Source organism: Xyrauchen texanus, chromosome 22, assembly GCF_025860055.1.
Source record: "Xyrauchen texanus isolate HMW12.3.18 chromosome 22, RBS_HiC_50CHRs, whole genome shotgun sequence".
Classification (NCBI taxonomy): Eukaryota; Metazoa; Chordata; class Actinopteri; order Cypriniformes; family Catostomidae; genus Xyrauchen; species Xyrauchen texanus.
In genome coordinates, this window is record NC_068297.1 from 5,262,193 (window position 1) to 5,276,018 (window position 13,826).

General features: G+C 37.7%; 1 protein-coding gene across 2 annotated transcripts in view; it reads right to left on the bottom strand.

The window, feature by feature from the left end:
* The window catches only part of LOC127662651 (mirror-image polydactyly gene 1 protein-like), a 113,341-nt gene that overhangs the window by 34,365 nt on the left and 65,150 nt on the right, over positions 1-13,826 (bottom strand). For both annotated transcript variants that reach the window (XM_052153935.1, XM_052153936.1), the window contains one exon: positions 3,642-3,749. In XM_052153935.1, the coding sequence (XP_052009895.1) occupies positions 3,642-3,749 (108 nt within the window). The remainder of the gene's footprint in view (positions 1-3,641; positions 3,750-13,826) is intronic.

Consider the following 13,826-nt stretch of genomic DNA (forward strand, 5'->3'; position numbering starts at 1 on the left):
TCTCCACCACAAACACATAAAGCTCTTGATGAATTTAGTGCAATGTCTCTGAATTGGTTGTTGAACAGGTTTTTTACAGCAGTCAAGGTGAAAACAAACCTGCCCTGAGAGATAAGACTAGCAATCGCCTCAGGTTTTATCAACTGACAAAAGTTCCCAGCCAAAAAAACATTTTGCAGGTGCTTTGCTGTTCTGGTGAAATATGATGATTAAATGACAACAAAAGGTAAATATGTCTCTAATTTCCATGTAAATTGGAAAAGAAAAAAAATCAACTGGCCTTACTTTAATAATTATTTTCCATGATGAAAAAGAACATTGGTTAACAATCTCCATCTCTAAAGAAATTAATCATCCAAATGAGATCCATGAAAGTTACTGTGAGCTAAAAGTGAAATATAAAGATTTCATAAGGAAAAGTCTTTACTCATCATTTTTTTTTTTTTTTAGCCAAGTAGATTTTCTGGCTTTCTTTAAAGTAAAATGTAAATCGATAAGTGGAAGTCCTGTTCATTTTTAAATTGTTTTGTGGATATGTTCCCGGCACTGTTGACTAATTTTACGACAGCTGTTCCCATTTCATTTTAAATTAAAAACCCCGCTCTGTAATCCCAGGAGTCAATCTATAATTAAGAGGATTTACAGAAAAACCAAGTGCTACATTAATAACAAAATTTAATATATTTCTTAATAAGCCATCAGCTGATTGAGTCTTAATGTGAAATAACTCTTCTTTTTTAAATCTTCAGAAAGCTTTGCCTAGAGACACAGACTGGACTTTTTCCAGACTACAAATAATTATATATTTTTATATACAGATAATCATCGCCATGTGGCCCAATTGTCAGACCACAATCCAAGTTATCACTTCCAAACACAAACTATCTAGTCGCCTTCAGCTTGCTCACAGGGGTTCTAAATACAATTATTATTTAATTCTTTCATTTTAATGCACAATTTACACAATCATATTTAATCAAACTACACAATGATCAATCTGACTTGACAGTTTCATTTTTGTTAATGCATGATTTTCTGTAAAGCTGCTTTGAAAGGACATGTGTTGTGAAAGGCGCTATAACAAATATAATCCTCAAAATTGTGTCATGAATCATTTCTGGATTATCAAAAAATGCATAGGAATTCCAATTTTACCACTTGACATTTTTATGTTTCATAAACTGTGAATCCAACATGAAATTTTTATCTTTTGGTTCCAACTTATAAACAAGGAATTTTTAACCTAAAAATAGCATTTACATAATAAACAAATCACTTTTAATTAAACCACCTTTAAAACCAAAGAAAAGTGAAAACATTATTTTTAAAAGCTGGTAACCGGCTGATGATGCATTCATCTTAATCTTAACAGAGAATCTTATCATTTAATTCTGCAGTGTTTTGACTGAGAATCAGATCTGTATGCTTATGATTTCTATGCTGATAAATCCACCACACATGAAAAAATGTAAATGCTTATTTTCACAAGGCAAGTGGCTTATTTTGGACTTGCTTTTCCAGACCAGGTTGCTTGTTTTTTTTGCAAGATCTGGTAACACTGCAAAATTGGAATTTCACCCACAATTAAGCATAGCTTTTTTTAAAAACCGATATTTTAAAAAGAACATTATTAACCATTTTTCATTTTGTTCTAACCGGTAACCTTTTGGAAAGGAGGCTGCAGATCTTCTGAACCGCAATAAAAAAATACAGTTTTAAATCAGAACGAACCAAATGAAAAACATTCAGTTTTAAGACACTGTTTGGAATATATAAAAATGTCTAACATAATTCATAAATTAAACACCTGTGTAAAATTCTCTATATATTCACATATTGTTCATTCTTTCGACTATGTATCCTTCATAAAGCTGTATTCCTGTGCAATGTATACTTGTTATGCTGTGTACTGTATATGTGCACAATGTATACCTGTTCTAAATCATATAATGTCTCATTTATACATTTGCAAACATGTACATAGATACAATAACAATGAACTGCATTGTCTTCCAACCTACCCTTGGCTGCACAATGAAAAAATAAATAAATAAATAAATAAATACATCCGACAGGGTGAATTCACGTTATTATTTACTGAATTTAAGAATTATATACCGGTACTGAATTTAGCCTATAGCTTATAGTCAATTGCCGTTGTACTGATGTACTAGAACAAAACATAGCTATTACACTTTCCATTCAGCTTTCTACACTTTCTCACCTTCACTCAAAACGTAAAGATGAAATTTCTATGAATGCAAATAAACTGCACACTCTCACGGCGACATCGTAAGTTTTCATACGACTTTTCTAAATTTGGCTAATTCATATGATATCATACGACTGCACTCGTTCGAATTTCACAACAGCTAATGATGTCGCTGGACATCGTTTCCAACTAATAGGTGACAATTACTTGCTTCTGTCATACACAGCAGCTTCATATCATGTTTACACACTTTACTGATTGGTTTGGGGGAATAATTGCCGTTTATCAAGCGCTGAAACTTTGCATGTTGCAGAATAATCTGGTATAATGTTAACATTGTAACAGTCGCCTCTTTGCAGCCTGAACTTGTTCAGAACATTGAATCTTTGTGACACCTGCGCTAAACAATCTAGACGCAGCGCAACGAATGAAACAGAACGCAGGTGTCTCGACATGCGTTTTTGAGACCTGAAGTTCTTTTTAAATTGACACATTGTTTAAAAAAGTCCCCACGTAATTGCATGGTTGTTAGAACCGCTTCTACTTAATGCCTCGTGCGTGAAACTCACGCTCACTTCCTCATTACACACCCGGGCATTTGCACATGATGCAATCGTACAAATTTATACAAACTCGTAAAAAAATCATACGAAATAGCCAACTCATAAAATATGTACGAATTTTCAACTGTGTTGAAATAATAGCCTACAAGCAGAAGCTCCCTTCTGATGCATATAGCACACAGGGTGGTGAGGCTAAGTGGATGATGACATCACATACAGTGTGTGTTCATATATTTGGTGCAAGTGCAGATACAAGCTCTTATGTGTATGTGTGTTCAAATATTGTAAAGGTCTGGGGCACCTCCCTGACTTGGCAATCCTGCTGAAATCAGTCCCCCTCCTTGCCCAAGTCTCTCTCAGCACGTGTTTACTCAGCTCTATCTAATGACGGCCCTTTTACAGCACTCTGCATTAAACTCAAGAGCTCTGGCTGCATCAGATAAATACAGCAAATCAAATAGGCCAGTGTTTACCCTAAGTCTCCCTAACAGACCTGTGGCGAGGAATCGCGGCACACTGACCAGCCTGTGTCATCCAAAAACCCTGTCAAACAGACGCCTGGGGCCACTAGTCAATCGTCGCATAATGCTGGAAAACAGCAGTGCGAGAGCAAATATGAGTTAATGAATGATACAGTGGAGAGTGTAATGACGGGATGATAAAGGGTCCAGGGGCATTCGTTTGTGTGTATGGAGGACTGCACATATGGTGAAGGTCGTATTCGAGGATGGTGTTGTAGGCAAACATTCCCAGCGTGTTTCGGCGAGCACGTGCATTACGTGAAAGTGAGCGGGGGCTAACCCCAGGGCTTGTGACATACATTTTCAGAGGATCCCAACCACGTGGGAGATGTGTGTGCATTTTACCTTGCTTGCTCGATCCCGATTGTTTTGGGCGGCCAGGTGGCGGGTGTTGTTTGCAGAATTATGGCTTGGCTCTTTTGCATGCAGCAGCTCTTGTTCCAAGCGTTTGCACTGGTGAAGAGAGAGAAAGATACAGAGCACATTTTAATTATCACATTAAATTAGAATTTAGAGTAAGTGTCAGGTGACCAGACTAGCCAGAAACACAGCTGTTTTCACACTTTGTTCATTTCAATCATTCAAAATGTGTAATTTAGGGGAGAACAATACCCTTTTATGTGTAATTTCTATGCCACTAGCATCACCACATGGAATTGCAAAAATAGTGACTGTTTTCAAAAGGTTTTCCAAATACTCTCTCCACTCCACTCCAGAGCTTTTATTTATTTTATAAATAACTGGAAATATTTTATAGGCTTACAATCTTATAGTATTTTTTTTTTTTTTAGGCATCCGTTTCTTGACAGAATTATGTAAACTGCCAACTTGGGAACAGATTTTTTTTCTTTTTTTAAAGAGTTTAAATAATATTTGCATTAAAGTTGGCTCAAGAAGTCTGTAAAAAGCAGTTACATTGACACATGGGGAAAACAAATGTGTATCTAAGCCTGTTCTATGAGAGATAAAATCTCTGCAGGGCATAAACCTACATTCTCAGTTATTACTACATTTAGTGTAAGAACCTCGGTACACACTTCTGATATTACTCTCAATGTGTGTCTGTGATCCCTGAAGAGAAAAACTCAAGACTGGTATATTTCAAAATAAAATACTACTGTTTATGAAGAAAAATATGCACCAAATTCAAGAGATTGGTTTGAAAATGTATCATCAATGAAGTCCAAACAATGAAAAGGGAAAGCGAATGGACTGAAAAATAAAGTAGTGAAAGCTGAGTCAGTAGCTCAGAGGTTTCAGCATTATTCAGTAGCTCACTAACAGTCAGTCTTATTCAGCACTATTTAGACATACGTAATAGTTACAGTGCTATTGTTATTCAGTAGGTCAATTTAACTAATTTGCATAGCATTTTTATGCATACTGATAATAAATAAAAAATTGTGCCTTGTGAAAATCCTCAGTAGGGGATTCATAGGGATTCAGTTTTATTTAGTAGTAGGTCTATTCAGAATCAGAACAAGCTTTATTGCCATGTATGCTTACACATACAAGAAATTTGTCTTGGTGACAGGAGCTTCCAGAGCACAATAATACAATACAGCAACAAGACAGAGATAATAATAAAAAATAAATATAAACTGAATAGAAAATAAGTATGTGTACTGCACATAATTATTGCTCAATGTGGCAGTTTAAACTGTTCATGAGATGGATAGCCTGAGGGGAAAAAACTGTTCCTGTGCCTGATGGTTCTGGTGCTCATAGCTCTATAGCGTTGGCCAGAAGGCAACAGTTCAAAAATGTAGTGGGCAGAGTGAGTGGGGTCCAGAGTGATTTTTACAGCCATTTTCCTCACTCTGGAAGTGTACAGTTCTTGAAGGAAGGGCAGGGGGCAACCAATAATTCTCTCAGCAGTCCGAACTGTCCTTTGTAATCATATGATATCCAATTTCGTAGCTGCACAAAACCAGACAGTTACTGAAGTGCAGAGGACAGACCCAATGACTGCTGAGTAGAACTGTATCAGCAGCGCCTGTGGCAGGTTGAACTTCCTCAACTGGAAAAGGAAGTACAACCTCTGCTGGGCCTTGAGACAATGTGGGTCTCCCAATTCAGGTCCTGTGAGATGGTAGTGCCCAAGAACCTGAATGACTCAACTGCTGCCACAGTGCTGTTTAGAATGGTGAGCGGGGTAAATGTTGGGGTGTTCCTGTCTGTCCGTCAGAAAGCTAGTAAACCACTGACAGATAGACGTGGGAACAGAGAGTTGGACTAGTTTAGTCTGGAGTGTAGCTGGGATGATGGTGTTGAAAGCCGAACTGAAGTCCACAAAAAGGATCCTTGCATATGTCCCTGGTCTGTCCAGACGTAGCAGGACACGATGCAATCCCATGTTGACTGCATCATCCACAGGCCTGTTTGCTTGACAAGCAAATTGAAGGGGATCTAGAAAGGGTCCACTGATGTCCCTCAAGTGGGCCAACACCAGTCTCTCAAATGACTTTGTGACCACAGCCGTCAGAGCGACAAGTCCTGTGATTTTGGGTTTCTTTGAGACAGGAATGATGACAGGAGTGTTTGAAGCAGCATGGGACTTCACACTACTCCAGTAATCTATTGAAGATCAGTGTGAAGATGGGGGCCAGCTGGTTAGCATAGGATTTTAGACAACCGGGTGAAACACCATCTGGAGCCTGTGCTTTCCTTGTCTTTTGTTTTTGGAAGACACGGCACACCTCTTCTTCACATTTTTAAAGTGCAGGTTGAGTAGCAGGAGGGGAAGGAGGGGGTTTCCAGGAGGTGTTGGTGTTTGTGTAAAGTGAAGGTCAGAGCAGGAGTGGGGTGTGAGATTTTCAAATCTACAGTAGAAAAATTCAAGTTGTCTTCCGGTTGTTGGTTCCCTACAGTGTTGGGGGCAGGAGTCCAGTAGTTAGTAAGTTATTTCAGGCCACTTTACACTGATGCAGGGTCGTTAGCAGAAAACTTGTTTTTCAGCTTATCAGAATAGTTTATTTTAGTCACTCTGATTTCCTTATTCAGCGTGTTTCTGGCCTGATTGTACAAGACTTTATTCCCACCTCTGTAAGCATCCTCTTTGGCCTGACGAATCGGAATGAGTTCTGCTGTAAACCACAGTTTGTCATTGTTGTATGTTAAATAATCTTAGTAAGAATGCACACATTTACATTTACATTTATGCATTTGGCAGACGCTTTTATCCAAAGCGACTTACAGTGCACTTATTACAATGACAATCCCCCCGGAACAACCTGGAGTTAAGTGCCTTGCTCAAGGACACAATGGTGGTGTCTGTGGGGTTCGAACCAACGACCTTCTGATTAACAGCCCTGTGCTTTAGCCACTACGCCACCACCACTTCTCAATCTTTTCCTCACAGAAAACTGAGGAAAGCATCAGAATAAACAAAAACCATGAAAAGATTGTCTGGTATTTGCTGCCGAATGTTTTGCCATTCGCCCCTGATGAAACTGATTGGAAAAATATTACTAAACACAGCACAAACAAACAAAAACAACAAAAGAATTGGAGCACTCCACACCGATGCTGCCATCCGTTGCGCCATCGTGCTATTCATGCAAAAAACAATACTACTAATGTATGTTTCATTTAAACAACTAACATCAATGATTAACAATTATGGTTATTTACCTCAAATCATGCAAAAAACCTGTAATTTTCAGGCTGGTCCAGCTTATGTGTATGTGTGTTCAAGATTAAACAAACTCTACCAATAGGTGTTTGGCTCCATCTAATTGGTCATTTGATTGAGAGGTGAGACTTTAATTTCTACAGCCGCTATTTTCAGCGCTACGATTTCTCCCATTTATTTTCCTACAAATGGCCCATCTCCTATTCGTTTACTGGTAGTTTTCAGTAGCTCAATAGTTTTCTGAAAAATTCAGTAGTTAAGCAAGATTCATTAGTTTAAATAGTTTTTAATAAACCAATACTAATCATAAGTATTCAATAGTTAAGTACTATTGAATAGAATTAAGTAGTTCAGTACTATTCAGAAGCTCAGAAATATTCAAAAGTATTCAGTAGTTCAGTAATATTGAAAAGTATCCAGTGGTTCAGTACTATTCAGAAATATTCAGTTGCTCAGAAGTATTCAAAAGCATTCAGTGGTTAGTATTATATAATAGTATTAAATATTTCAATACAATTCAAAGGTCTTCAGTAGCTCAGTAATATTCAGTAAGTATGCGGTACTTCATTACTATTCAGAAGCATTCAATACTTCAGTACTTCTCAGAAGTATTCAGTAGTTCTGTACAATTAAAAATATTCAGTAGTTATTTCCTATTCAGTAGTATTTAGTAGCTCAGTAATATTCAGAAGTATTCAGTATTTCAGTGCTATTCAATAGTATTAAGTAGTTCAGTACTGTTTAGAGGTTTTCAATAGCTAAGTAATATTCGAAAGTATTTTGTAGCTCAGTAATATTGAAAATTATTCAGTAGTTCATTCCTATTCAGAAGTATTCAATACTTCAGTACTATTCAGAAGTATTCACTAGTTTCAAACTATTAAAAAGTATTCAGTTGTTCAGTGCTATTCAGATGTATTCAATGGCTCAGTAATATTCAAAAGTATTCAGTAGTTCCGTACCAAGTATTGAGTAGTTCATTGCTATTCAGAAGTATTTAGTAGCTCAGTAATATTCAGAGGCATTCAGTAGTTCCATGCTATTCAAAAGTATTCAGTGGTTCAGTATTATTCAGAAGTATTCAGTAGCTAAGTAATATTCAAAAATATTTGTAGCTCAGTAATATTTTAACATATTCAGGAGTTTGTAACATTTAAAAAGTATTCAGTAGTTCAGTTTTATTCAGAAGTATTCAGTAGCTCAGTAATATTCAAAAGCTTTCAGGAGTCCAGTGATTTTCAAAAGTATTCAGTATTCAGTAGTTTAATACAACTCAAAAGTATAAAGTAGTTCAGTACAAATTATTCAGTAGTTCAATACAATTAAGAAGTATTCAAAGGTTTAGTAGGCTACAAATCAAAAGTACAATTATTCAGGACAACTCTTAGTAGTATTCAGTATTTCATTAGTATTCTGGATAGATACAAGGGTCTATATAGCTTTTCTCTACCCACACACCCAACTCATGTCCATTTTTCCATACAATACAAGCCTCTGCTGTCAGACAGACCTACTGAGAAACAGACATATTCTTTATACATACAATGATGCATACATCTCTTTGGTGAATATTATTGTAAGTGGGCTTGTTTTATTCCATTCCATATGTGCTCCTCTCCATGTTCACATTCCGGGACAGAAGGACACTTACCAGGAATGTAAACCATCCTCACGGCCTGACAAGTCCCAATGTTTCAACATTCAGCCGTCTCAAAGACCATCGGCCGCACAAACAAGCCCATCAGCCACCGACCCCACTCCTGTCTCTTTCCTCTGCAGACTAAAATAATACTGCTGCCATCCAGACCAAACATACAGCTCCTCTTTAGTGTCAGCCTGAGTTATGGCTCTCGGGCAGCAGATGTCTTTTAGGGGAAACGTATTTTAATCAGAATGCACCTCTGCCCTGACGCAAAGGGCTAAAATTGCTGTTAGCTTTCCAAAGATATCCGCAGCCGGGGGAAAATGGGCCATAGGAACAGACACATTAACCTATTTCAATTTTTTAATCCAACAATTGATGTCTCAAAATATCAGAGTTAATTAGGGCTGTCAACTGATTAGTTTTTTTAATCAAATTAGTTTAACAATACATCGCTTAATCAAATTAATCACAATTAATCCTATTTTCTTAAAGACCCCAGAAAAAAAGTTAATTTAAATAAATTCAAAGACATTACATTATTGTGGCAGACTAGTAAGGCATTGAATAGATTATAGATAAAAGATCAATTAGATGAAATGGCTTTAAAAGTATAAATATATTAAATATACTATTTACATCCATATCATTGAACATACAGTAAGACTATCACAATACACAAACGCAATACATTTTCCAAAGTATCAATCTTAGGAGCCATTCACACTGGACGCACTCATGCATTCTCATTTAACTTTATTTATTTTTATTAATTGTACTAAATTAATGTGTTAAATTGCCAACCCTAGAGTTTAAACCAAGCACAAAAACAGAGTTTGAACCATGTGACTGCATGTTCTGCAAAGGGGAGAAATCTTTTTTGTGGAATAAGATCTTAAGACAATCATTCAGTCCTAATTCACCATGAAATGCGACTTCATTTCCTCTTTCACTTTAACATCGGCTCTCTAACAAGATCAAGAAAAATTCAATAAGCGCCCGGCACAGAGACATAACGAAGCAGATATTATTCGCCGTGTTAACTGTGAGGAGAGGCAGAAAATGAGAAAACGATTTATTTCTTCCAGCACTTATCCAGCTTTTCATATTCCAGGAGGCCAAAAGGATGTGGCGGCCCTCTGACTGCAGCCGGGCTCTAATCCTTGCGAGATGAGCAGAGAGATGGGTGGAACAGCAGGGGAGGCAGATATCCTTAAGGATAGAAAGGAGGACCCATTCCAGTCTCAGAGGGATTAGACGTGGAGTTTTCAACTTCTGAAATTGTCTCATAGATTCATGTTTTTGGTCCCAATGAAAAGTCAGAGTTGCGTTTCTTGGGGAAGTACTGTGGGATTGCAGTAATGTGCTGGTGGGTTTTGGGTGGAGTTAGAAGACTGACACCTGCTCTTCTGCTCATTTCAGGGAGGTTGACCCAGGTTTTCATTGTCTTCAGGCATTCCAGCAGCATTTATCTGCACACCAGGATTTATTTTGTGAAGAAGGCCTACCTCCAATAAAGGACACAATTGTTAGGGTTGTTGCAAGCGATATAAGTACATATACGCTATGTATAAAAAAGCTGAACATGGGGTACCATATAATCCATCTGGTTATATATTATGGGTTAATTAACTTTTTTGTGTATTTAATTTTTTTTTTCATTTGATCAAAAGTGTCATAAGTACATTAAATAAATCTTATTATATGTACAGTACATTCATTTAAAAATCGACCACTTCTCATAGAGGACCTCGTTATCCTGTACTACAAACAGTGGGGTCCACTAAAAGAAACGTTATAACATAAAATATGAAATATTTATAATATAGATTATTATAATAATCAAGGCCACCATTTTAATAAGCAAATTGGAGACATTGTACAAGATTTCCTTTCTGCCATTAAAGCAACAAGATGCTATTTGAACCATTCTCAAATCATGCTGGTATAACATAACTTGTTAGCATTTGGACATATCTAACAGATATTCATTTTTAAATTTAGCATTTCAAATTGTAATGCATGCTAATATGCACTCAGTGGCCCCTTTATTAGGTAGACCTGTACACTTATTCATGCGAATATTTCATCAGCCAATTGTGTGACAGCAGTGCAATCTATAAAATCATGCAGATACAGGTCAGGAGCTTCAATTAATGTTCACATCAACCATCAGAATGGAGATTTTAATTTATAATTATTTATCATTTATAATTATTTCGACCGTAGCATGATTATTGGTGCCAGACACATGCTGGTTTGAGTATATCTGTAACTGCTGATCTCCTAGGATTTTCACGTACAACAGTCTCTAGTTTACTCAGAATGGTGCCAAAACAAAAAACATCCAGTGTGGCAGTTCTGTGGATGGACACGCCTTGTTGAAGAGATAGAATGGTCAGACAGGTTCAAGCTGACAGAAAGGCTATGGTTCCTCAGATAACCCCTCTGTACAATTGTAGTGAGCAGAATAGCATCTCCGAATGCACAACACATCGAACCTTGAGGCAGAAAACCATGCTGGGTTCCACTTCTGTCAGCCAAGAACAGAAAGCTGAGGCTGCAGTGGGCACAGACTCACCAAAACTGGACAGTTGAGGACTAGAAAAACGTAGCCCGGTCTGATGAATCTCGATTTCTGGGTGGTACATAGATGGTAGGGTCAGAATTTGGCACCAACAGCATGAATCCATGGATCCAACCTCCCTAGTGTCAACAGTCCAGGCTGGTGGCAGTGGTGCACTGGTGTGGGAAATGTTTTCTTGGCACACTTTGGACCCATTAATACCAATCAATCAGCACTTGAATGTAAAAGTCTATTTGAGTGTTGTTTCTGACCATGAGCATCCCTTCATGGCTACATTTTACTCATCTTCTTATAGCTACATGCAGCATAATAATGCACCATGTAACAAAGCAAAAGTAATCTCAGTGAGTGGCCATCCCACTCACTGGATCTGAATCCAATAGAACACCTTTGGGATGTGGTAGAATGGGAGATTCGCAGTATGAATGTGCAGCTGACAAATCTGCAGAAATTGTGCGATGCAATTGTGTCAGCATGGACAAGAAGATCAAAGGAATGTTGCCAACATCTTGTGGAATCCATGCCACAAATAGAGGCTGTTAGAGACCAAAATGACCAGTTTAATTATAGTGCCCCTAATAAAGTGATCAGTGAGTAAAATCATTTTAATGCCAGGTTAAAGGACAAGTACCTCCTATCTAAAATTTTATACATCAAATCAGAATTGTTAGTAATACCGAGGTGACATAACCAATTTCTTCTCACAATCATGAACCCAGACTGCAAATAGGAAGTCTGGTTACTCTGTCACTGAAGTCTGAGGATCAGCCAAGAGTTTGTTTTACAGCACTGAGATATGCGACGGAACTAAGCAACTGTGTTTCTTATGACACAAACTCTGAAGTCATTAATTTATGGGTTTATATACACACACACACACACACACACACACACACACACGCACACGCACGTGCACACACATGCACGCACACAAAAAGTGGGACAGCAGTGCAGCGAACCCTCCATATACCTGCATTTTTTCCATCTGGTGCATTTGTTTTTTACACATGTTTCACGTGAAACACATTCGACTATGATACAATTGGTTAATATTATTTACTCCAACCACACAGGCTTGATTACATCAGCAGTTAAGCAGTCATTTCATAGGGGGAGAAAGATAATACTTTGCGATGAAGGAATATTTTTTTTGAATAATGTGCACTGATGAATTCGTACACAATAAGACCAGGGAAATTTCCTTTGACAAAATCAAATATAGGGTCAGTTTTGATTTTATTTTGACACTTAATGTTCCATGTGAAAAACAGAGTAAACCAAATCGTGACCAAATGTTCCAACATTGGTTGCCAAATAAGAGACACTTGTGAAAAGTGAATTGTGAATTCAGATAACATTGTATATCCTCACTGAATCCACCGATATTACAATTAGACTGTTACCATTTTATGCACATAATGCATACAATTCTTAATTTTTTGTTGATTAAGTTGATTAAGCAGCAAATCATCAATCGAAAATCTGAGTGTTGTAGATCTAGAAAATCAAATATGCAGAAAGGCCTTGATGACCGGTTCAATCACAGTTACAATACATACCCGCTGACCCAAAAGCAACACTGGGTCACCAATAACTACCAATAGATACAACTCACCCGGGCACATAATGCAAACATCCACATTATATAACCCCAATTATGAAATATAAATGGGTAGCATTTATCAACAAAAAGAAATCCCAGCAAATACATCCACTACCCCCACACTTGAACTCTATAATAAAGAGGAATATCTAGATGTAAATATTTAGCTACCTGCTTGTTTGTTTTCATTTGATTGAATTTATGTGTGTAGGAACGATATACCAAATATTTGAGATTATGCAGCAATATTTGTCCATACATGTGAATTAGGTAGCTGGTGTGTTGATTCTTAAATCAGTCCAGGATCTGTGAATAAACATAGATGTATGTGCTTTAATTGACCGATAATCAAAGTAATCTTGCAGAGGAGGTAAAAACAGAGGAGGAGGAGAGAGATAGTCAATATTTAGAGAGTCATATTTGACTTTTCTTTCTATGGTGTAAAGGTTTCTGTCTTGGTACACAACTACTGTGAGCGTTAAGAGCTAGTGTGTTAGGATTGACCCTAATGTCATGTACACACTACACGACTCAAGCTCGATGCCTTTGAATTTGTCAGTCGGCAACTAGTCAACAACTGCAAGCCTTAAGCTGCGTACACACCTCCAGTGACTTTGTCGCTGCAGGTCGCCAGTGGCTGGCGGTTAGGTCGCTAGTGGGCGTTCCCACCACTGGTTGCCTAGTAACGTTTATAAATGACATTCACGGATGCCATTCCATTGCTGTTGACAGCGAATCAGTTTTCTTGCTGCTAAAAACAAACATTTTGGAGGGAAAAGACTAAATATAAATGGAATCAGTACTTAAAATGCTTTATATCAAAGATGAACGAGAAACAAGGCGTGCTCTTTGCCATAGCGGCTGTTTATCTGCGGCAAAAAAGCAATCGCCGGCCTGTATGGGTCCACAAAACTATTCAATCTCGGAGTCAGCATGGTCAGTACCACCGGCTGGTGCAGGAGCTGCGGTTGGATGAAGTCCGGTTCCAGCAGTACTTCAGGCTTGACAGGACACAGTTTGATGAGATGCTGCAGATGGTGGGTCCCCTGATCTTTCCATTACTG